The sequence below is a fragment of the Malus domestica genome, chromosome 14 (genome assembly GCF_042453785.1).
Source record: "Malus domestica chromosome 14, GDT2T_hap1".
NCBI lineage: Eukaryota > Viridiplantae > Streptophyta > Magnoliopsida > Rosales > Rosaceae > Malus > Malus domestica.
In genome coordinates this window covers 17,093,026-17,118,642 of record NC_091674.1, presented here as the reverse complement: position 1 = coordinate 17,118,642, position 25,617 = coordinate 17,093,026, and the positions used below count along the sequence as shown (strand labels likewise).

At 36.8% G+C, this 25,617-nt stretch overlaps 1 protein-coding gene across 1 annotated transcript; it reads right to left on the bottom strand.

The window, feature by feature from the left end:
* Nucleotides 1–13,234: 13,234 nt before the first annotated feature.
* LOC114821011 (uncharacterized) lies at nucleotides 13,235–18,634 on the bottom strand. The gene is made up of 8 exons (XM_029092596.2): nucleotides 18,358–18,634; nucleotides 18,227–18,248; nucleotides 15,820–15,876; nucleotides 15,644–15,725; nucleotides 14,134–14,229; nucleotides 13,885–14,009; nucleotides 13,782–13,800; nucleotides 13,235–13,665 (listed from the first exon to the last, which is right to left on the bottom strand). The coding sequence occupies exons 1-8, from the start codon at nucleotides 18,455–18,457 to the stop codon at nucleotides 13,402–13,404; spliced, it is 765 nt and encodes a 254-aa protein (XP_028948429.1). The 5' UTR covers nucleotides 18,458–18,634; the 3' UTR covers nucleotides 13,235–13,401.
* Nucleotides 18,635–25,617: the final 6,983 nt, after the last annotated feature.

Below are 25,617 nucleotides of genomic sequence, written 5' to 3'. Positions count from 1 at the left end.
TGTATACGATTCATAAGCAACCTGTACGATAATACCAGAGTTGCCTACTATTGCAACCTATACGATAGTGTAGGAGTTGCTTTAAACATAATTGTAGTCATATCATAACCCCATCAATTCAAATAATACCGTATACTTACTTGAACTTACCTAAACTTACCTGAAATTACCTGTGTGTCCTGCGTTCACCTTTGCACTTCAGAGCGTTCACAATAATTATGAGCATAGAATATAAAAATATTTCATAGTGCTTCCAATTATATAATACGATGTACTAACTATTAATCACCAAAACATAAAGTTAAAACACACATTTTTCACCAATATCCCTCACATTACTCAATTCCTTAAGCAAGGCTATTATCTTGATTATATAATCTCATATGGCTGCATCTAATGTCTGGTTAGATTGCTTATGTACCCTAAACAGGGATTAAGCCATTCGTAGTTCGCAATAATTATTTATGGTAATACGCATATGGATATATCATGATGAAATCTAAACTCAACCATCTCATAGTATTTTATAACATATAAATATATATATGTCATGGCATAAATTTCTTAGTTTTATTTAAAAGCATTTATAGAATTATCAATCATGAAAAATATTATAAGCAAGGAAAGATCCACTCAGCTGGAGTCCGTGCTACAACTTCCTAGCACAAACATTGAGGTGTCACAAACGATCGGCGCCTGTGACCAATTATCAAACCATGTCTTAGAATTCTCGTCGATACAATACATAACTTACATCGCACATGAGTCTACGTAATTCGGTCCAGAAGATCTACAAATCAGATCTCTGATCCGTAACTTCCAAGGATCTACATTATGCTTCCAGAATAACATACTAAAGTTTCAAAACGATCCAACGGTCGGATCTCAGCCAATTGCCAAAACCAAGTGGCGGTTAACATTTTATTTTACGAACTTACAAATCCAATTCGAGAAGATCCGTATGTCGGATTCCCAATCCGTAAGTTCCTATATTCTTCAAATATTATGAATAATAACCAATTAAAGTTTGATGACAATCCAACGGTCGGATCATTGATTCAGATAATGGCCTATTAACATATCTTGTAGAATTTTGGTTATAACGATCAATCTACGTCATTCAATTCTCAAAACTGAATTCAAGACATCAAATATAGCCTAAAAATAGTATTGGCGGCCCTCTGGCCACGCGTCGCCGTGCGTGCCACCGTGGATGGTGGTTGGCTGCCCCGACTCGCCGGAAAAATCAACTATCTCTAAAAATTACCAAAATTTGTAGATTTGAAGAACTCAATAACTTTCATACCTGTGACCAAGGCCAATTTGGCATGGAAAGGCTCCAATTTCATCAAAACCCGTCGGTAACCCTAGTTTTGGGTGTGATCGATTCGTCCTCTACTCAACTCCGCCGCTCCAACCAACAATTGGGCATTGTTTCTAGGCTCAAGGGAAGTGTATGGGTAGTGGTAATTGGAAGAAATTGTTTCAGAAATGGTAGATTTGGAGCAAAGACCTCACAGCACCCGTGTGGGTGTTCTTCACGAAATCACAACAAAATTCGTTGATTTTTGGGTCGAATTGGATGCTAGGATATCTTGAGGGTGTTTGAGGGTGATGGGAGGTTGAAGAAAACTGGAAATTTGGACAAAAAACCGTTGGGAAAACACCTTATAGAACTGGGTCTTCGCACGGGTTAGAAGGACCCGACTGCTCCCCTTCTTTTCCTTCTCCCTCCTTTCCCTTCTTTCCCTCTTCTGGTTGGTCGTCCTCTCCTTCTCTCTTCTCCTGATTCGCCACCTTTTCCTTTTTCCAAATTGGGCAGCTTTGCCCAATCCTGTTTGCCCTCCATTTTTCCTCCCCGGCTCTCTTCTTTTCTTTTCCCATATTCTAACAATACTCCTATAAAAAAAATACTTATATATATATATATATATATATATATATAATTTCTATATATATAAGTATAAATATTAGCTAAAACCAAAATACTTCTTGGGTTTATAGTTCCGTAAAACTTTAACCGTAACTCCAAATCCTCTTCTACATGTGCCTACGCATCCGTAAGATCGAGCTCTATCCGAATATGTCAATAAACATGACAAAATATATGAGAGTTACACACATCCTCGAAATATCATGTTTTGCCCATAGGGCATTTCCGTCCTTTCATGTATTAAAATTATAAAAACCATAATTTTTAGGGACGGGCTGTTACAACTAAGATATATAGATAATTTAAAGCACAGTAATTAATAATTCAAAGCATGCATGCATAATATCATAAGAAATTAAATAAAAACTACATATTCATGCTAAGGCTCAAGGCATTGCAAATTAGTTATAAACAACCATAAAACAAAAGGAATTTATTAAAAACATGGATAGAAAACACCTTGAAAATAAACTTGAATCTTTAAAACCTGGCAAATTATTGATGCGTGCGTTCCCCTTTCTCCTCCCCTTTTAACCCTAATGGCTATATCTCTTATTTATACTAATACAAAATAACCCTAAAAAGTCTTAGAATAAAACTAGAAACATAATAAAATAATAAAACAGAAAATAAAAGGTTTCCCATTTGAACTAGAATTCGGAGTTCTCAGAAAATCAGATTTTTGACCAACCAAATCAACTTCGATTTGGTCCCAAAAGGTCTTTTTGAAAGCTGGAGACGTCCTTACAAATATTCAAAAGGAATCTTCCTCAAAATATGCCATCTTGACCTTCAAAATACCCAAAACGTCCAAAAATGTCAATCTGGGAAAGTTGCGCGTTGGGCTTAATTTCATCGCCACGGTCAAACGGCTTGGTAGAAAAATCTGGAATTTTGACACAATCATCTTGAAAAACTCATGAACATCCTCGAATTGGAATAACTTCAAAATTCATCCGTTTGGTTACTTTTTGTTCTACAGGAAGTCGATGTCCTACATTGAAAATACATAACAAAGTATCAAAATTCTACCAAAATAACCAATAAATTATAACTAAGAATAGGGTAAAATATATAGTATAATATCGCCTCATCAATAAGCCTCACAATGGGCTAGCAATAATGTCTCGTTTGTATAATTGAGTTTATTGAATGATATTGACTCTATTAAAAGAAATACGGAATGGATATTTTAAGTGAAATTACCTATGTAAAAATTCATAATTTTTTTGTGGTAAAAAATTTGACCACTATATAAAGTTTGTTGCAGTCCTATTAGATTAGGAATGTGATTGTGTAAATCCTAGTATATCTTGGAATATCTCTTATATTCTTATTAGGAGTTGATTACCTATTAAGAGTTGTAAATCTAAAAGGATAAGGAATTAACCTTCTTTACTGCTATAAATAAAGGCACAATGGGGTGGAATAGAACACACCTCACAATTACATATCTCTCTCTTCTCTCTACTATTGCCGCACCTTTCTCTCTCTCCATGGCCTCCATAATCGTTCAATAAATTATGCCTATAACACGTTATCAGCACGCTCTTGACGTTACGCTAAAGAGAGTTTGATCTTCAATCAAGAGAATATTACGTTTTAATCATTCTTTTTATGATTAATTTATGATTTTATTGAATTGATCTACATGCTATTGATTCAATTTAATTTTTCTTTGTTGAACATGATACAACGTATTGGAGATGCAATTCTGGCTTTCCAAGAAGGATCTTCTATCTTCTACAAATTGAAAGGCTTTTGTAGTTTTCTGCAAAGCATATATGCTTAAAATAAAGTAAGATATTTGAAACAACCGTGAAGCATGAAAACATTCCCCATGATGCATGAACCTCCCTATGTTCATATTTTCCTTCCGATATATATATTGTATGTGTTTATATTTTTGTCAATATATATATTTGTTTCATGCATCGCACAATTAAATTGTTATGTGGAGTATGTGAGCCAATGTATACAAAATAAATTAGAAGCATATTTAGGGTTTTCTAAACACTAGGTTCGAAAAATTGGGTATATTTTTCAGCACTACCATGGGATGGCATCATCCTAATGCCTTTGGACCACCTGCGCAACCCTTTTTGGGCCTGCGGCTCCACACTGTACCACAACTAGGCCTCCATCTGGGTTGATACTTGCATAGGCCAGAAGCCTTATGTCTAAAACCACAGCCAGCAGCCTTGCTTGCTGGGCTTTCGTGTCCCCCACGCCAGCCCAAACGACTGGGCTTGTCTTGAACCCAAACTGAAGCCAGCCTTTGCGCTGGGCTTTGTGCAAGCACCCACGACACGCTTCCTGTAGCCCAATTTGTTGGGTTTGAAACCCAGCTGCAGTTGGGGTTTTCTCCTATACCCCCATGGCATGCAGCCTACTCCCGAGGCCTTTTAGGGCCCAACCTCTTACTCAAGGCACCCAACCCGAGCCCAATTATTTTTGGGGCAATATTTTTGACCCAAATGCTATTATTTTAGCATTCTAAATAATTTTTAACCTGTATGTTAATATTATTTTTGCTTCTACAATTGACCCATATGGCCCGATTTATTGAATTAATTAAAAGTGACCTGCAGTCCTTTAATCTGATAATGAATCCAAAATTATTGACCTGAAGATCACTTTTGGACATTAACGATTCAATAATTTATTTTAATACTTTGAACCATTGACATACTTTTGTAGTAACGAAGCTCTCACACTTGAGTTCCCGAAGAAACTCGAATCCACTACACTTAGTTGTATATTGCATTCTGTGTTCTTGCAGGAACCTCTCTTTTATGAACTAAACGTTCAAACTAAATTAAACCTGTAGTTTCAAATTTAGTGCCTTTGAAACCCGAAGTTTTAATAAAACAATACACCCATGAAAACCCGAATTTTTCATGAAAACCATTTCTTAGAACCCAAATGTTCTAACTTTGATGCTCATGGATGATTCATTCCCATAGCATTAATCACAATCGTGTTCCCTCCAATTCAATGGATTGTCGAACCGTCACAAGTTCGATTTCCCTTATTTGGACGTTTCTAATAGAAACCATTTTATATGTGGGTACAAGGCGTGAATCTCCGCTTGACTATCAAGAAGCTGAGACACCATTGAAGCCAACAATGGCAAAGAATAGCTGAATAAGCCTCCGCCATGATCTTCATTCAAAGACTTATGCCCAAAGCATTACAAACAGAAATACCTCCCGAACAAGGATTCCATGGCTCTTTGGCTCGCTTCTATGGACCGTTGAATCATGAAAGATATTGCCCAAAGCACATCATGATTATATCCATGAATGAGTACGATTCTGAAGTTTATACATCCGATCGAATTTTGACTGGAGAATACTTTTCTCGTTCTTCCATGTTTCTAACTCACTCCTGAAGCAGCAGTGTAGAAAGTGGAAGTTTACCAAATTCTTGGATCTGATTACTACCACAAACATATGGTAGAATTAGGGCCTGCCATGGTGTGGCATCATGCTTGAAGCATGATCCTTGGCACCTAAGACCTAAAACTTCAAGAACAAGGGATAGTATTCCCAAACCTTAACCCTGCAAAATCTACTTCCATCTTGATGAAATGGATCATTGGTTATGCACTTGTTCGTGCTCTTACCAATGTTGTTAAGGAGTACCATTCTAATAGTCAATATGTGAGACTAATTTTGCTCCACCGAACTTCATTGGAAGAGTAGAATTTTGACATGGATTGGCTTTCTTAGCTGAATCCCCTTAGTAAACCATTTACTTTATGAGAATTTTTCTATGTTCTTGGATTCAAGTTTGGTGTATGTTTTACTTATGGATAATCTTATTGATATTGTCCTCGAATATGAGTTAATTGAATCATGTTTCTTAATACATGTGATCGATTCAATTAAACATGTGATTATGTAGGAATGTGGGATGTGATACTACACACACTAACCTTACACCTAAATCACAACTATAGCAGCGACTTCAGGTCTATCCAACTTGACTAAGAGCATTGGCACGCTCCTCGTTGTATGAGTGGTACTGAATCATCATTTAAGGGACCTTAAATTCTCTCTGTCGTTGAGTTTTTGAGGATATTCGAGAGAACAATGATCATAAATGAAACCACTGAAAAAATAGAGTGAAATATCTTTGCATCACCTCCAAGAATGAGCCTGAAGCTTTGATTTGGGGTCCATGAGTTGTCTCCCAACTGGGAATACACCACATGTGGCCGGCCTGGAACCTGGTGATTGAGCAATTTACTTGCTTTGGCACGACCATTTGGGACACTTAGGACGAACAATGATGCTACAATGCATCTCCTTCCTCGAAGTAAGAATCTTGTGCTTACAAGCACACTTTGCCAAGACTGCTCATTAGGGAAATTGATTTTTTATATCATCCCCTGCAAAGATACGAAACAACTCTCTTTTCACAGTGGATTCAAGGGAATATATGTGGACTAATCTAACCAAAATGCGGACCATATGAATACTTATGGTTTTAGTTGATGAATAGACAAACTGGTCACATGTTTGTCCACACACATTGCTGCTAAACCCCCTGGCCAATTAAGGGTTCACCACCTTACTTATCCTTTAAGGTCCAGGAGACTGGATAATGTCGGAGAGTTTATATCGACAGTTCAATTTCCATGTTCACCCTAAATAGCCTCACCTAGTGATCATAAAGCGCAATTTAAATGATCGCCCAGATTTTAATAAACGTACCAAGTTTTCGGTTTCTACCTAAGGCTATGCAATCTTGTACGTAGCTATATTGGTCCGCCTTGAGACCCATTGCCATCCAACCTATTTGACGTTACGATTGGTTACTGGGTACGAACTTGACGATTTTTGTATTTACGCATTTGAGTGTGCATTCCATGAGCCAAGTTGAGTCGCTGCAACGTACCAATATGGGTCCTCAAAGAAGGATGCATATCTTTTGTTGATCATGATTCTTCACATTAGCTCTCTTCGATCCCTTGCATGCGATCTCTTTACCGCTCATTTGCGGGTTGTCACTTTAATGAGACAATCTTCCCACTATTAGGGGGAGATAAGAACGTCAACGTTCCTGTAGAACAGTGCGAATTTACGTGGATGTTGCCCACTATGTCTCATCTCGATCCCCATACCGCACAAGTGTGATAAGCAAATGCGATGAATTCTAACTTTCAGAATGTTACTCCAGAAGCATTCCTCTGATTTAGCTAAAGTGTCGACATCATATACCAGCTGCAAACATGCCTGCATGGATAGATGTACTTAACGGACGTCGAGTCAACATCCCTGGAGGGCGTGCCACCCTTGTTGGACGATTTGGACGCTCCTATTGGATGGTCCAGTACACTGGTAGATAGCCAATCAATCTGTCTTGGCTTGGAGCACGATAGATCACTCGGTTCGTATGATTCACTTCCCTTGAAGAGGAAGACACGACACAACAATGAATCTAAACTCGATCACTGTCTCAAATCATTTCCATCTCATGAGATTAATCTAGATTACTCCTGAGACTTAAAGTTCTTGGTCCAGTATACTGGTTTGGATGAGAAAATGGAATTGAAATGAGATTACCATCGATGATGTTTTCACTTATATGGTAGCTACCGACATAAATGAAAAGCGACGATATCAAACCGTGTTTCGTTGATTAAGTGACAACGTAGAACTGATTCGACGACCAAAATTACAATCTAGGTAACCCCGTTGTTCCTTACCAAAGTGTGTTTATACCTATCGTTCCTACACTGCCCAAGGTAACCTTGTTGTGTTACAAGTGGGAAAGGAAGCGTTATGAGATGAATGAAATAGTGTGATATGATGCATGCCTTACGGCGAAAGGTTTCTCTCAAACGTCCTGTGATTGATAGCAGCATGATAAAATGTGGTTAGTGGTTTCTCCATGGGGATATAAATATAGAGATTTACTTGTACGTTCCTGAAGAATTACATGGACTGGTTCAAATAGTTCCAAAACCACAGAACACCCTCTTAACTTGTTTGAGGCGTTCACTTACAATCCGACGAATGTGGTATACCCGTCTAAGTGATTATTTGATCAGTCAGAGATGAATTATGCCATTGCGTGTTAAACTATGAAGTCTTATTCCAAATTGCTAGAGTTACAGTTTATGTCGTTGACATGCACCTCACTAAGACTCTAGAAGAGTTTAAGAAAATTACCTTGCACTTGAAGATGGAATTTGAGATAAAGGATCTTACGAAAACTTGTTTATGCCTTGACCTGAAGTTCAAGCGTTGTTCTGACAGTACCTTGGTTTACCAGTCGAACTACACCCCTAATGTGTTACCTTTGAGTATACCTATGATCGTCTATACGTTTATGGAATCCGAAATTCCATATCTAAGTTTAGCTTTGTGCTTTATTGTACTTAGCTCATTGTATTAAGACAAGACATCTCATTCACTGTTGATCTATTGGTAAAGATACAGCACCGCGCCTACACGTATCCACTGAATTGGTATTAAAGACGTACCCTGAAGGTAATACGTGGGAAAATCCCAACACATCTCAAGCGGATCCAACCCCCTTGATCCTCGAAATGATGTTTTCCTTGTTTGTTATGCTGACACAGGTTACTTATCAAACCCCAAATGGTTATGTCTTTACCGTTAGGGATATCCCAATATCTTGGAGGTCCACGATATGACCTTAGTTGCGAAATCTTCGAATCATTCAAAGACTCACCTCACTTCACGACGCCACAAGTGAGACATGGTTAGGAGTTTTTTTTAGCATATTCAAAATACTTGTTGTGTTTTCATCTATCGTTGAGTCCCAACGACGATCCATAAAGACTATGTCGCATGTATCCACTTAACCAAGCCATGATACAAGTCTACGCAAAGACATATTGTATCTACATCTACATCAGCAAAGCATCAGGATATTGAAGTCATGCAAGCCGATCCCAGACAACCCAGCCGACCTCTACACGATGTCACTGCAGAAGTTAACCTTCCAGAAGCTTGTCCGAGGAATTAGTATGCCTAACTATTCATATGCAATGCTTGTAGTTCTCATTTGGAAGTTATGTCAAACTCAGGGGGAGTAACTAGAAGTATACTCACTTGATCTTAATGTACTCTTTTTCCTTACGATTAGGAGCATTTTTCCCACTGGATTTTTGCTACCTAACTAGGTTTTAATGAGGCACCCATCCTGGGCTGATCATACCCTTGTGAGTTCTTCTACTTACGTCCAAAAGACGTATAGTTTTGACTTAATGCAACTTCTCAATTTTATCCTTAGTCTATGGGTTTTTCTCTCACCTTGGGTTTTACCATAGCAAAGTTTTTGTGAGTTTTAATTTTTTAAGCATTCTTCTGTTGATCTGAGAATCGCATTCGCTCATTGTGCCGACGACTTCATCAACTGTACTTGCTTCATCACTGAAGACCTGATACGCCATTTACTTGAGTATTTATACACTCAAGGGGGAGTGTTGCAGTCCTATTAGATTATGAATGTGATTGTGTAAATCCTAGTATATCTTGGAATATCTCTTATATTCCTATTAGGAGTTGATTACCTATTAAGAGTTGTAATCCTAAAAGGGTAAGGAATTAGTTTTGTCTACTACTATAAATAAAGGCACAATGGGATGGAATAGAACACACCTCACAATTACACATCTCTCTCTTCTCTCTACTATTGTCGCACGTTTCTCTCTCTCTATGGCCTCCATAATCGTTCAGTAAATTATGCCTACAACAAAGTTTTAATACTTTTATATTTGGAAGAAAATATTATGTTAAAAATATTGTATAATGCCTAAATTTATTAGTAAAATTAAATGTGCGAAATTAATACCTGAATTTTGATAAGGGGTGTGATATCCACACACCCATTTTACTTTTCACACACTTAATTAATTTTCGGCCGTCGGATCGGATGAAATGAAGAAGATCAACGGACATAAATTATCAAATGGTGTGTGAAAAGTAAAATGGGGTGTGTGAATAGTATACCCCTTTTGATAAATATACAGGATGCATACATATTTTTTCAAAAATACATAGAGTACGTGTATAGTAGAATTTACAACTAGGTGAGAAATACTAGTCATCAAATCAAAGTTTTTGACTCTCGAGGGTGTTGTTGACACAATCTATCATGGGTTGTAGGTAAGATTATCATTTTAAAAGCATAGATAGAACTACTATTATAGTAATTTGTTCGAATTCCTCCATGGATTTACAAGAAGCTTTTAGGGAAGGGCAATAATTTTTTCTCAATTTTAATGACCAAATGATGTGTATGATATGATGAACATAATAACACGTAAAGCTACGTGTTTTCTGCGTTTTATCGTATCCGTACGCACGCAACCTTCTACTAAATTAAAAAATTCAATAAACTGTATCATATTAATTAGCGTCTGGTTCATGTTAATGTTACATGGTATTTTGCAGTTTCTGGAATAAGGGAAAACCTACACGAAAACTATTAGTCGATAGATTGACAAAGACAATAAAATCCACACGCACAAGGTTAAAATAGTCTAAAAATGAAAAATACAATCAAAACATATAAGTACTGCCAAGATTAATTATTTAAATTAGATTATATATAGTTTAATTGTCTGGTCCAAGGAAATTTAGAGGTGGTGGTGTTTTTTTTTTTTTTTTTTTTTACAAGAAGTGATACAGTGGTGCTATTTCATTAAAACCACAAATGGTTATAGAGGGTGTCAATTGGGCACATAGCTCTAACAACTAAGAGATTGATTTGAAGTGAATTTGCGCAATCAATCAAACTACAGTAAACTCCTATACAGCTGCCACAAGCACAACCCTACAAAATATCACCAACACAAATTTTCACAAAAATCATAGACACAACAGTCTTATATCAGTGACCACAACAGTCATATATTGGTGGCCACATAGGTCATCGTGGAAGAACGAAGCCACATCAAATTATTACAGAGCGAGACCACATAAATCATCATTAAAAGATAGCTTATATGGTTTGATAGCTGCATCAGCATAAAATCATCGTCCAAGGAAATTTGAGGTGGTTGTGGTTAAGACAAAGTTTATTTGGTTTAATTATTTGGTCACGATGCCACGACGTACGTCTAGTTCATACTTGAGAGATTAGATTAAGCGTAAAGCATGAGCTAAAACGATGCATATATATGATTTGATAGCTGCATCAGCATTAACTAATTCATGTGTGTGATCAAGATTTGAGTAATCTCATATGGGTTGGATGGTTAGTTGAGTTTTTAGGCATCATGCATTGTTATCTAATGGTCCATTTGCTTGCTGAGAAAAAGAGACGAAAAATCAAAGTCGCACTTGCATTGAGCTCGTGGTTGTAAAGTTCTATTAAATATCGCGTTGAGAAATTTCCCTTTTAAATTTCTCTGTTTTAGTTTTATTTATTGACATAATTGATTGTTTAGGATTTTAACTCATTATGTTAAACTTAGATTATCATATTGGTGAATCTCTTAAATTTTTAATCTATATAGAACCATTCTATACACCAAAATAATCAATCCTCGTAATAAGTACGATCAAAGTTGAATAAAATTGAGCGCATATGAATTTTTCTCTGACACATCCATCCCTTACGAAGGAACAAAATTCAACAGAAAAAAAATCCCCATGCACGTTAAACAGTAAGTTTCTAATTTTTCTTTTTCTGCATAACAGACCACGTAGTTGTGGCAGGCTCGACTTGCGTCGAGAGGCTTGAGTCTAATTAGGGTATCATGTGCTTTGTTTGGGTTATGCGGTGTTTTGCTTAGCTTTCTATGTCTACTTAATTTACAATTTGTTTTTATGTTTATCTCTTATAACATTTTCTTCTATATGATGAAGATTGTGTTTGACAAAAGAAAAATGCAAAAATTTAAGGGCATGTTTGCTATTTGATTTGGATCCAATGTTTTTAACTCAAAAACAAGTTTTTAGTTACAAATTTAAATCTTTGTTTGGTTTTGATTTGAATATAATATTTGAAAACAAAGCTTATTTGTTGAAAACACAAAAAGTATGTTTTTAGACCTTTTTTTTATTTTTGGGATTCACCTCACTCTCCTCTGTCTCTCTCTACCACTCACTCCCCCCTCTCTCTCCCTCTATCTCTTTCTCTCTCTACCACTCACTCCCGTCTCTCTCTCTCCTCTCCTCTCTCTTCTCTCTCTTACCCCTCTCTTGATACTCTCTTCTCTATTGCCTCTTCAATTCTTCCCACTTGCATCCACCATAGCCACCACCTCTATCCTTCTTCCTCCAACCAAGATAAATCAACAGCAACAAATAGCTATTGGTTTTGAAGGTCGTTGGATTTCAGATTTGAGATTGCTAACGTGACCAACCTTGGTTTGTCATCTCGAGTTTGGAGGAAGGAGTCGGTAAATAGCAAAAGGAGTCGCTGGGGAGAGGGATGCGATGGTCGGGAAATTGGTCTGGCTTGGGCGTTTGATTTTTCCTGTTTTGAATTAGTTTTGAGAAGTTGCATACCAAACAAAGTTTTGAATTTAAAATTTTTAAATCAAAACATGTATTTTAAAATAAATAAAAAAATTTGAGTTTTGTTCTCAAGTTAGATACCAAACAGGCCCTAAACCACCCATTTGTAGGTCTTAAATTACAGTACAGTCAACAATAATAGCATTGGGATGGGTGGATTGAGAAATGAAATGCTTGCTTATAGATTTATGCTCTAAATTTATGTCATTTGACATTCTCAATTCATTTGATCTGACGACCGAAAATTAAAAGAGTGAGAATTAAAAAAAATGTTTATGGATAGCACACCCCATTTTGATATTCTATGACTCATAAATGCTCACATGCGCACCTGTGGTTTGCACATGACCTGTATTGGCAGCGTATCCCATCTCATTAATTTTATAATAACAATACACTATAGTATTAATATGATCGAGAGCCAATATGATAGAGATACGGTGTCAATACATTGTCCACCCGGGTCATGCATAAACCCTGCACAAAACCCAAGTGTGAAGGGGAGCAAACACCTGATCTATGGCTATGTAACGAAAACCCTAAAAAGAAAAGAACAGGGTTTAGTAAGCCAACACTTGAATACTCGATAATCGGATTCAGACTCCTTGTTTTGATTCCAATTACGAATAGGTAAACACGCCATAAGTGTGAGAGATGATTTCAGTCTTACAAATCCACACAAACTACCATGAGAAAACAAATATGAGAGAGACGACAAGATGCTCGCATTTGTGTATAGTGTGAGGTAGTTTGAAGTTTTAAATCATAAAAAGCAAAGCACAAAGTTACTGCATACGTCAGTCAACCCTCTTGCAAGTAAAATTTAAGAAGAGCAAGGTCGAAGATACACAAATTGGAACTTCAAAGACAAAACTTGCAAACCAACACGTAACACGATTGAACAAAACGGCCACCATAGATTGTAATTGGATGCATAAATCTGTTCAAAATCAGCTACAATTAATGGCCGGAAGGTGGATAACCGCTGGGTGGATAGCCGCTTGGAGGATAACCGGCTGGTGGGTAGCCTTGAGCTTGTGGAGCAGGTGGATAACCATAGGGCTGACCGTAAGCTGGTTGAGCAGGATATGCTGGTTGAGGTGGATATCCAACTGTGGGAGGAACTTGCTGATCAATGCGAGACATCTGCTGAAACTGAGGAACTGCCATAGGTTGCGGTCCAAACTTGCCATCTCGTTTGTCCATTTCAATCTTGTGCTGTGTCTGCAAAATTAAAAGAGTCGGGAGTCACCAGAAAATGAAGTTCATCTAACTTTCGTTCTAGTTTTGCATTTGGGAATTCTTAAGATGAATTACGAGAGAAAAAACAACTTGCTTACCTGCATACATGCACAGACCCTGCAAAAGAAAGCAAATGCAAAATTAGTAACCACCAATCAACGTTGGTTGAGAATGTTCAACGGGTAAAAGAAAAGAACTTACGTGCAGTACACCAAGTCAGCCAAACAATTCAACAACTGAGATGCCTCTGAGATTTCTTCACTTCCAACAATCATTGCAACTATGGAGAAAATACACGCAAGTTGTTGTAGGCAGAACATGAAACCCTGTTAACAAGAGGAAGCATCACTAACAGTTGAATAGCACATTATATTAAATTAGAAACCACAATCCGAGCTCTGCTATAAAGATTTTATAAACTAGAAGATGGTATTGCAAGAGAGAGATTACAATGATGCAATTATCACACTGCGTTGTCTGTATATTGAATTCATCTTGCAACAGAAAGCGGGTTGAGGCCACTGAATTCCCAAAACACAGGAAAACCTGGAATGTCAAGCGTAGGATGAAAATTAGAAACTACAGGAAGCGAATCTCTGTGCAGCTCCAGCTTATAGTAACAAAATAATGGCAAGCATGCAACTGACCCTAAATAAGATTGTTTGCTTACACAAAAGAAAGAAAGAGTAAAACGCCTATACAAGTCCTTTGCTGCAGTCTGTCCTCTAAAATTGAACCCCTAAAGCAAATTTGACCTTCAATTACTCTTGTCGTATAATTGATTACTTATGGAAAACTACATGAACCGAAAGCACTACTTAATTGGCCATAAATTACACTAGGCTAGAGCCACATTTGAGCAAAGTCATTATATTTATGACCCATGAAATTCAAGATAACATATGGATTGGTTTGTTTGTATAGCATTGAACACGTGAACCAGATTCTGATCAGGATATTGAAAACAACAGGTGCCAAGATACTGCGATGGAACCAAATTTGAGCACCTTGTTATGTATCTGTTTTTTGTACTAATTTCTTATTCTATCATATGATTCTATGTTTCTGGAGCTTAATTAGCCAAATCACATGCACCAAGAGATCTATCAGGTGATGGGATAACAACAGTTTGCTTAGGAAAACAATCAAGGATCTCTAAAAGCCCAAGATTAAATGCATTGGAACACTTCAGTCAAGGCCTTCCCAGTCCCAAAGGGAAATGCTCTTGGCAATTAAAAATACAAAAACAGTTCGTCAATTGACATAATCGTTAAATAAAATTTGGATTCAGTCAATTTGGAGGTCACTTAAGAGTTAAGGTGTTATTAAGAGCCAATGTATGTGGGATTTTAGAGACTTCATGCTTTTTGAATTTTTTTTAAGAGCTTCTACTAGTTAAGAGTAGTATTTCTAGGTCTCGGAAATAAACATAGCAAGGTGTTGTTCAAGGCTTGGTGTGGTTTCATTCATATCTCCTTCTGTACTTCCTCTTTTTTTTTTTTTTTTTTTTTTTTTTTCTCTTCCTTATTCTTCTCTCTGCCTATGAATTCTCAAACATTAAAAAAAAAACCCTCATTTTCTCTATACTTCTGCTGATTACTAATACAAACTTTAAGCCTTTTAGCTTGCATGGGATGCAACTAAAATCAAACCATTTTCAGATGCACAAATTTTAGCAAACAAATTCGTTGGGCGACATGGGGATTCTCTCTGTTATCTATAGGCTGGTCTCCTAGCAGGATTTTAGGACTTCCAGAAATACTTAACTAATAGATGATTAGCTATCAATCTGTCCTTTCTATATATAAGGCATGAAGATAAGATAGTAGGAAACAACCAAGAATGTGGTGAAATCTACTAGAAATAAGGACAAAATTAACACACAAAAGGCATATAGATGTTAAACCAAGGATTTGAAGAAGGTTACATAAACCATCGTAAAATTACATTCATTGGATACCTCAGTTGCCAGGCAGAATTCAGGACATTTACTTTCCCCACACCTACCGCTACAGGGCATATAACCAGCACAGCATACATATCTATGACAAACAAAAACGCAATTATCACTGTATTCAAAACACAAGGTCACATAGTTCAGATTAGGGTTCAAGCAAAATCAAAAGTACAAATCACCTTGACATGTCATTATAAAGTGCTCGTTTCCGGAGCAAGTATGAAGCACATGGTGCACTGCAGGGAAACAAAAGTCAATCAATATCACCACAATGGGAGGAAGACTCAATACCTGATGATCAAATAGTTAATTCATACACGGGTAAAATTAAAAGTGCGGTTTGAAGTTAGCAACCCAAATAAAATGGACAATGTATAACTAAAAAGGCCCTGCAATATGCCTCAAAGCTTACTTGAAATCTAAGCATCCCTTTTCAGTTCATATGATGGAATTCAATCTATTGGGGGTTGCTAATTACTCTACTCTTGTTCATAGCCTCTATCTGGTGCAAAAGAATTCGAGCCACACTATATGTTATAACGATTAACAAGTATTAGAGGAGGGAAAATTTATGATCTAGTTGTGGAATTTTCGGCTTGATTGCCACCACTATGGTACACTCTGATGGTTTTGTTCTTAATTTCTCTTTCTTTTTGACAAGTAAACGAAATCTACCCGGAAACAAAAAATAAAAAGAGTTAGTTAATGGTATTTCCCTCCATTGCATTGAGAAAACCAGAAAGGCAAAAAAAAAAAAAAAAAAAAAAAAAAAAAAATCAAAGCAGCATCCATTGACGCATTGAGGGCACAAAAAATAGTTTGTTACCTAAAATCAAGTAGTGTTATTTTATCCACACCCCACATTTTGTTGACTACACTCACATAGTTAATACATCCTACATCTACTTTTTAAATTAAAATTTATCTCAGTAGATGTTGGGTTTTTTCAGCCCATGATATGTTATATACCACTCAAAGAGTTAGAGTGAGAGAATATTGTGATGGCAAACTGTGTGTGAGATAAAAAAGAGAGATAAGAGTGCATTTCTTGTTTTTGTTCTTTCAGGTTTTTCACAAGTCTTAATCCTAAAGGCTTGGCAAGATTATCCGTTGTACTCATTATCGATATAGTGAAAGATTGTTATTGTTGCTCTGTGGACCTAGGCACATATAGCCAAACCACGTTAATTCTTAGCATTGTTTATCTTGATTATTTTGTTTTCAATTTCCCGAGTTTGTTTAGTCTTTCCCATTCTTAAACTCGATATTCACAACAAGTGGTATCAGAGCCTGATTTGGCTGATATCCGTTTAGAATGGAAGGTGTGACTAGCACCATGATGAAACTCACCCGCTCCAACTGAGTTACGTGGAAATCAAGAATAGAGGACATGCTTTATTGTAAAGGTCTCCATGAGCCAATTGAAGGTGTTAAGAGCAAGCTAGCAAGATGTTTGACGCCAATTGGAACAAGATGCAGATGAGCAATTGTTTCTTGCAAAGAAGTCTATAATTGCCTTTGCAATGAGATGAGAGTTCTGATCATGAGAGACTGGTCAAGGGAAATCTAATATAGAGGAGCTTGGTCAAATAGGAGTTCGATTAGGGGAGTCTAATCATGGGTAGTTCAATTAGGGGGAGCCTGGTTATTTGAAGTTCAAATTGGAGTTTGATCAAGATGTTTGCCAATTCTGGTTAGCGGGAGTCTGGTCAAGAGAATTCTGGTCCCGAGGAACATAGATTATATTCAAAACCCACTAAATGGGTATATCATAGTCAACATTAATATTTGTTACCTTAAAATCGAAATTTCAAACATAGATTATACAATATGAAACACAATGATTAAATGGGTATTGGATTGAATAAAAAACAAACCCAAATTGAAATGATATCAAGAGGACAATATTCTAACAAAAGAAAGGGTTAAGATTTCATATAAGGTTTCAAAGAGCTTGTTTTTGTTCATGTGTTTTCCTCATATGCCGATTCTCGACTAGTAAAGCTTCTAGTTCTTCTTTGCGTTTGGAGGTGATGGCACGATGAGGGTGGTGGTGACCATTAGTTGGTGGAGGCTATGCTGATTTTGGAGACAAAGTAAATTCTAGTTAATTTAATAGATTTTAACTGGGGCTTATCATATGTTACATTTTCAATAGGTTGGGTACTTGTTTGGCATGATCAAAGGGGTTGGAACCACTTTGGAATGACACTAAAGGATTTGGGGGTTTTAAGTACTTAATCCTAAAAACAATCAATCAAGTATTCAGTTTCTAATTTTAATCCAGAGAAATAAATGGGCTAGGGAAACCAAATTTGTAAACTATATGACATAGTTGTTGATGATTGGAATTTTACTTAAATATTAATTAACGTGGTTATTTTCTATTGGTGACTAATGAATTGATTTGCAAATTTGGCCTGAAAAGTTTATCTACCTAGCATTCATCGAGATTTAAAATAAAGAAATGAAGTCAACGAGTGTCAGACCAAGTCAACGTGGAAAACATGAACAGAAATTGCGAAATCGGCAGGGAAATCAGATCTACTAACAAGCAAAGCAATCAGATCGACGGAGAGAACTCACCAGAACGCAGCAAAGCAGCAATCTGCAACGACAAACATTCACAGTCCAATATCAGACACTGAACCGGTCGAATTTATAGAGAGAGAAAGTTAAAGAGAGAGAGAAAGAGAGAGAGGGAGAGAGAGTAATACAGCGAGTGTCGGCCTGAATGGTGCCCATGAGGTCGGAGTGCCAGAGATTCCGGTAGTTCTGTCGGACCTGCATCTTGTCCATGTACTCCTGCGACGGCATGGCTGCTGCTGCTCTTCCGTACAGACCTGACTCAGAGAATCGGCGAGGAGGAAGAAGAGGAGGGAGTGGGGGATAAACAGAGGGAGACGATCTGGGAAAAAGCGAGGAGCCAATGAAAAGATTGGAAAAATTAGAAAATATGAAGTCTTTGGGGCAGACTTTTATTCCGTAAAGTCTCTGGGGCAGACTTTTATTCCGTCTGAAGAAAGAATGAGTAAAATTTTGAGTTTTAATGATAAAGATAAAATAAAATGTAAAGTGAATAATACATGATTAATTTTTTAGTGTAAAATTGTAATTTTTTGTTAAAATGAATAATATCGGGAGTTTTTCATTAAAATTCCCTTTTAAGAAATGAATGAGACGAGGACAAAGGAAAAGTAACAATAGAGAAATTGTGTCATTCATCCTTTTAATTTTAACTCAATTTGAGTAATAGTTCATCATAAAAAATTACAGGCATGGTCTTTTTTGTAGAATTCCATCATATTGAAAGGATCATTGCTACAATTAGATTAAATTGAGGGACCATTCCTTCAATAGGCTAAAGTTGAGTCACTATTTCTCCAATTGGATTAAAGTTGAGAGACCATTTATCTAATTGGGTTAAAGTTGAGAGGCCATTGCTACACTTTTTTCATTTGGTTTTTCATATCTTAATCCAGCCTCGTGTGTAACTTATTTTGACAGAAGTTTTAACGGAGGTGACGAAAATGACCATAACTCTATGTTTTAATGAGTTTAGGAACCAATGATCGTGGATTTTAAGTTGAAGAATCATTGCTCAAATTGAATTAAAGTTGAGGGATCATTACTACGATTTCCTCTAAAATAATATTTTGTTAATTAATAAAATAATAATTAAATGGTGTACCGTGTGATAGTTAATTACGAGGAAATTTCCCGTTTTGAAATTCGATGAATCCGGTGAGCGCGGAATACCATGTGTCAAGTGTCAACACCTTCTCTTACGTGTCAAGCCGACTAAAATAATATTTGAATTGGAGTATGGTCAATTATTTGACAGTTGGAATTTGATTTGCTTCTAAAGGGTTGGTGCCCCCAAGAAGCCCAAAACCTTCATTACCTTACTCTTCTCCATGGACTTTGTGAATACTTGAATTGGTTGAGTAGTTTCGCACAACGAGCTATTGCACTGCTTGGAAAATTTTGCAACAACTGAAAGCTTATAGCACATTGACTTGAAACTTGTTATGCAACGGTTGGTCGAATTTTGATACTTTTAAAATCTTATGAAATGCAAACTACAAAATGAGGCTTTAGCCTTCATTGTCGTCATTGATATCACAATATGAGTGTCTTCGTATTTTCATAATTTGTGCCAGAAACTTGATCGTGTAATTGTTTCTTAATTGCCTTTAGTAACTCTTTCGAAATCATGAATATGTATTCATTCTTGTAGAAACACATATCAAGGGTGATTGGTTCTACTTGTAACTCACACTGTTCTCAAGTCGAGTAGATTTTTATCTAGCTCAACTACTGACCTCAAATATCTAGAATATCTCTAGTATCAAGTGCAAAAACTCAAGAAAAATGTTTTTTTTTTAACAAACAATATTATTTACACTAAGGGAGTGGGAGTGTATTAGCCTCATAATGGGCTAGCAATAATGTGATTCAACTTCGCATTTGGTGAGAATCAAACTTTAGACCTCTCACTTACAAGTGAAAAGAAATACAACTAGATCGTAATACTAAGTGGCAAGAAAAATGTTATTAGAGTACCACTATTATGGTGTTAATCATTAAAACCTTTTTATGCTTAAATTGAAATCTTTCAAATTTTGGGTAGTGTTTAGGAGCCAGAAAGTTAAACGCATTTGTATTGGTTTGTCTCTTACCTTTATATAAACTAGCATTTGGTTGCACACTTTGTGTGTATGAACACATTTTTTTAGACAATGAGAATGAGGGAGAGAGGGAGGGAGAGAGAGAGAGAGAGAGAGATCGTGGGGGGTGGGAGGTTTTTTTTGGTTCTTTTGGTCTTTTTTTTAATTTTAAATTTTAAATATTAGAAATATTTTAACATCACCTGTAGGTGAGGTTTCAATAAAAAAAAGTAAATTTTGGACCTCTGAAATTACATTATTGCCCATTATTTTTTTGTGTGATAGAAGTGTAGACATCGAAATTTCGGATAAATAAATGTTGACCAATAATTACAATTTTAACGCTCACGTGTCACATAAATTTTTACACGTAGCGTGTGACTAAACGAAAAATCAAAATAAATTGGAAAAGTCATCAAAAAAGGACATGTGTCAACACCTGGCAGAAATGATTTATTTCATCTGAATATTATATTCAAAATTAAGCCTTGAAAAAATTCTACAAATACAAGGTCATTTCATTCATTTTAGGACACCAATTCATAACCAATTCACATCACACCAAAACCTTGAAGCTTTGAAACTCTAAAGCTCCTGATGCGTAAAATAAGTTAACACACAAAATTAAACCCTCTTTTTATCAAATGTAGTAAAGTATGTAAGTAGGGATCGTTCTAGGTCGGGGATTATGAGGGATTGCTAAACACTTGAAAACTGACTTAAAAACATAAAAACAAAATTTAAAACACTAAACTAGACTCAAAGAATGCAAAACTATACTTTAAAATACTTAAACAAACATAAAACTCAAAACAGCAACCTAATGACTCAAAACTGCCTAAAAACCACTTTCTGGGCAGTTTTGAGAACCTAACAAGAACTTGGACGAAGTTGGATGAAAACTTGAATCAAAACACTTAGAAACACAAATCAAAACACTTTCTAGCTAATCTAAGACTTCAAAATAAAGGGGGATTTGTTTTGGACGAAATTTGAAAACAAAACAGAAACTTTAAAACAAAACAGATTGTAAAACATTTTTGGATGAAAAGGATGGATAAAAGGCTAGTTAGGAGGTTCTTCTCCACACATGACACACTTGCAAACAAAATGATTTTCAGTTGTTCTTTCAATAAATTATGAAACTCAACACCCCAAGTTAATTAGATACGCTTAAATTAACCTTCAAGTTCTCCTTAAGTTAATGAATTGGATGGAAAAGCGCATACAACAATTCAAAGCATTCCTCAAAGGTTCCTTACGTGATGAGCACAATAAAGATACAATCAAGAATCATGAAGCACAATGAGAACTATAAGTGTTGACGAGGCATTCGTTACTATGATGAGCATGAAACTAGTGCCAAGAATTCATTCAACGCGATCGTTTTCAAGCGACTTTCACTACTTGTGATTATAAGATTGTAACTATTAGGTGAAACTCCCTCATAATCTAGCATCATATTCATGCATGAAAACTAAGCGTGCACTCTCAATCAACATACACAAATAAGTTATCAATCAAGTAGATGAACGAATTGAATCCGCAACTTATGAAATAACAACTGAATGTAATCAAATCATATTGCAAGCATGTACATGGTTTCGAATCACTCCCCAACTAAGGGGGTTTAGTTCCTCATTCTTGCAATACAAAGATACATAAAATTAGACATTAAAATCCAAGGAAAGAAAACACCTAAAATGCTCCAACTTGGAAAGCAAGTGCATCAATGGATCTCCCTTCCTCCTTGTTGCGGCATGAAGCTTGTGGACAGATTTTTGGGTGGATTTATGGTGTAGAATGGATGGGGAATGATATGGAGGGGTTTAGGGTGAGTGTGGAAGAGTGTTTGATGGTTGGAAGGTGGTGGAGAACTAGGCAAAGAGGGTGGAAGAAGGTGGAGTGGCTGTTATGTTTTCTAGGCACTAGAATGGTGTTTTTGGGGTGTTTTGCTTCCTAGGGTGTGTATGGACGAATTTCTGTGATAAAATGATGAATATGGGGGATTACTCTTTGGCCAAGGGGTGTAAACATGTATTTATAGGCCCCAAAAACCTTAGAAAATCAGGTTAGGTTAAGGATGAAATGCATGGCAATTTGTGTGTGTGGTGTGCAATGGTCCAAGGGTGAAAATGAAGTGATGATGCAAAGTGTGAAGGGTAAAATGGAGTGGTCTTGAAGCTAGGGAGCATGAATGATTGTGTACATTGCATAGAGATGGAAAGGGAGGTGAAAATGTGTCAATAAATGGGTCAAAGGTGCAGCAACATGTGGTACACAAGGCATGGGATTCCAAATGTGAATGATGGAGCATCAATTGGTGCATGTAATGGATGTAAATGTTGTCTAAAATCTAATGAGTGAAGGGAACAAGAGGTATCAAGCAATTGAGTGTAATAATTAAATGAATTGAAGCATGAAATTAGAAATTATGTAGGGGACAAGAGTGATCAAGCATGGCATGGAATCCAAAGGGAATTCTATGTGGTTTGCATGGCAAGGAATGCAAGTTGGGGTGACAGATTTTTAGGCTGTTTTCTTCATCTTTTGTACCATAATTCTTCATATTCTTGGCCTCTTTAGTTCTCAAATTCGTCCATCCACTTGGCCCATGCATTTGCTATCCATTCCAAGCCCGAAACATGCTCCAAAGGCCTCCAAAATGCATATTCTTGCATACTTTGTACTTAGAGTCTGAAAACACACGAAAATGACTTTAAACATTAAAATAACTAAGGAAACACGACATAAATGCACAAGAACAAGCCAACTAAGTCGCATAAATATGCTCCTATCAGCTCCCAAGCCAATCTTGAAGGATCAAGAAAGCTCTCTTCGTTCTTCGTCAAATCCTTTTTCAAGATCAAGCCCCAACGCCCCTTGAAGAACTTCCACCAATTCAAGATCAAGCCCCGATGGCCCTTGAAGAAAGTGTTCATCGTTCATCATCCGTTCATCCTAAGATCAAGCCCCAACGGCCTTTTGGATCAATAACATCAACAAATCCACACATCCAACCGTTCTTCAAGATCAAGTCTAAAAGCCCTTGAAGATCCGTTCACCCATCAACCTTCAAGATTAAGCTCAAAAGCCCTTGAAGAAATCCGCACAACCGTTCTTCAAAATCAAGCCCAAAAGCCCCTTGAAAATCCATTCGTCAACCTTCAAGATCAAGCCCCAATGATCCTTGGATCAACAACACAATCCACAAATGTACGCATTACGAAGATCGAATCAGAGGCTAAATTTGTAGAAGAGATTGTAACCCTTAAATCATTAATACAAATATTATTTTGTACACGTGTTCTTGTCTCATTCATTGTAGGAATATTCGTGTTTACAAGAAGATTAAGTTGTATTTTCACCCTCTTTTGGTTGACAAAGAATGTTTCATTAACTAATAGAAATATTTTTTTGGTTAACTTTTATTGTCTTTATACTGTACATTTTCCTAATAATTTCCTAATTGGCAGAGCTGACTTTATGCTTTAACCGCTTCTTGATGGCCTTGGAGAACACACACAATCATGAGCATGTAGTCATTCTTAAGACGATTCATTGGCTATCGTATCGGGGAGCTAACGTACTTTCAACTAGTCGAGTGAATCGTACGCTAAAGGGGCGACACAACATGAGGGGCATAAATTGATTTTACCCTCCCTAATTTTTTTTATCTTTAAATATTTTCATGTGGACATACCTATTTTAACCCAACGACGGTCCACAACTTTATCCTAACATCCCACTTCCGTTAGTGTACATTAGTATTGAATATCCTAACCACCCAAGTTACGTTGTTATCTTGGTTGCAGCCTTGATTATATATGCAACAATACTCTACATCCTCACATGCCCTGATATGTGGTGACACTCAAGTACAACATGTAAACAATACGTCAGGTGAAGTGTAGCACACTTAATCATTGAGCTTATGATATATTGAAGGAAGTTGGGGTTCGATACTAAAATTAATTATTGTTGGGGCCCAAAAATGTCACACACCAATCTAACCAAGTCTCAATGCCCAATTGTTATGCAAAGCCTACATTCAAGCCCAAACACATGTCAAGGCGGGAGATCAATGAGGAATATATTTACCAACATGTCATGCCACGGTGATTAAGCTGGATGTTCACGCCATGCTCATGCCTATTCATCATGCCATGCTTCCTTATTCACTATTCATGCTAAGCCCAAGTCACATATACAAGGCTTGTCAAGTGGATTGTAGTATAGGTGGTTACGGAAGTTTATCGAGCCTACGTGGAATTGGGGTCATGGAAGACTTTGGGCTTCTTGAGCTCCAAAGATCCAAGCCCATACCCTTTACATTTCATGCAGGCATCATTAGGGGAGAATTAATCTAGTTTACCCTTTTCCCTAATAAGCCAACTCCTTTAGTTAGGAACTAACTAGATTCTTCCATTAAATACATGTTAAGCCTAGCAAGTCAAACATTTAATGCTGACTTTCCCTTCCCAGCCTGCACAGACAACCAACGTGCAAAAGCCATGAGGCGCACTACCAAAAGTAGCGCATATAACTCTCTCAATTATTCCTGGGATGGGAGGGATTAGGTATTGCTTTATATTTGTTAATTCATCTTTGGTTTACACGTCTTCAGGCAAATAAAGCAGCTTGCAGGTCTTAATAATGCAGCTATCTTACACCAAAATGGGAATAATAGGATGGCTAGGGAGAAAGGAGGGGAAGACTAAATCATAATAGGAGATTCTCTTGAAGCCTAAAGAAGAACACTTTACATACAAAAAAGGGGAAAGAATCCATTAGAAGAGAGGATTAGAGTAATAGAGAGAGAGAAATAGATAGGAGAAATGCAGGAAGAGAGAACCACCCAGGAAATAAGCCTAAAGAGTTCCAGTTAGCCCATAAGCATACTCCAAGCCTCAAGCATCACCATCTATGCAACCTTAGTAATTCCCACAACCTTCCATCAAACATCTCAATCATTAGAAGTCTTACTATCACCCTAAGAAAGCCCAAATCATGCAGCTAAGAATGTCATGCAACCGTGCAAACCCTTTCTCTTTCATGTAAACTGATAATCTTCTAGCTTCCAAACCACGCTTCACCAAATAAGTGCTTGCTAAACCCAAGTGCAGGTGTCGTATAGCAGTATAAACTCAAAGTCTGAGTGTCGTATTCCTCAAAGAGCGTTGAAAAAGAATGCAGAATTATCAAGACTAAAACAAAGAATAATATCGAATGAAATGTAACTTATAGAAGAAAAGTTCAGCAATTAAAAAGACTAAAGCATCAGGGTTCCACCCGCATTCAACTATG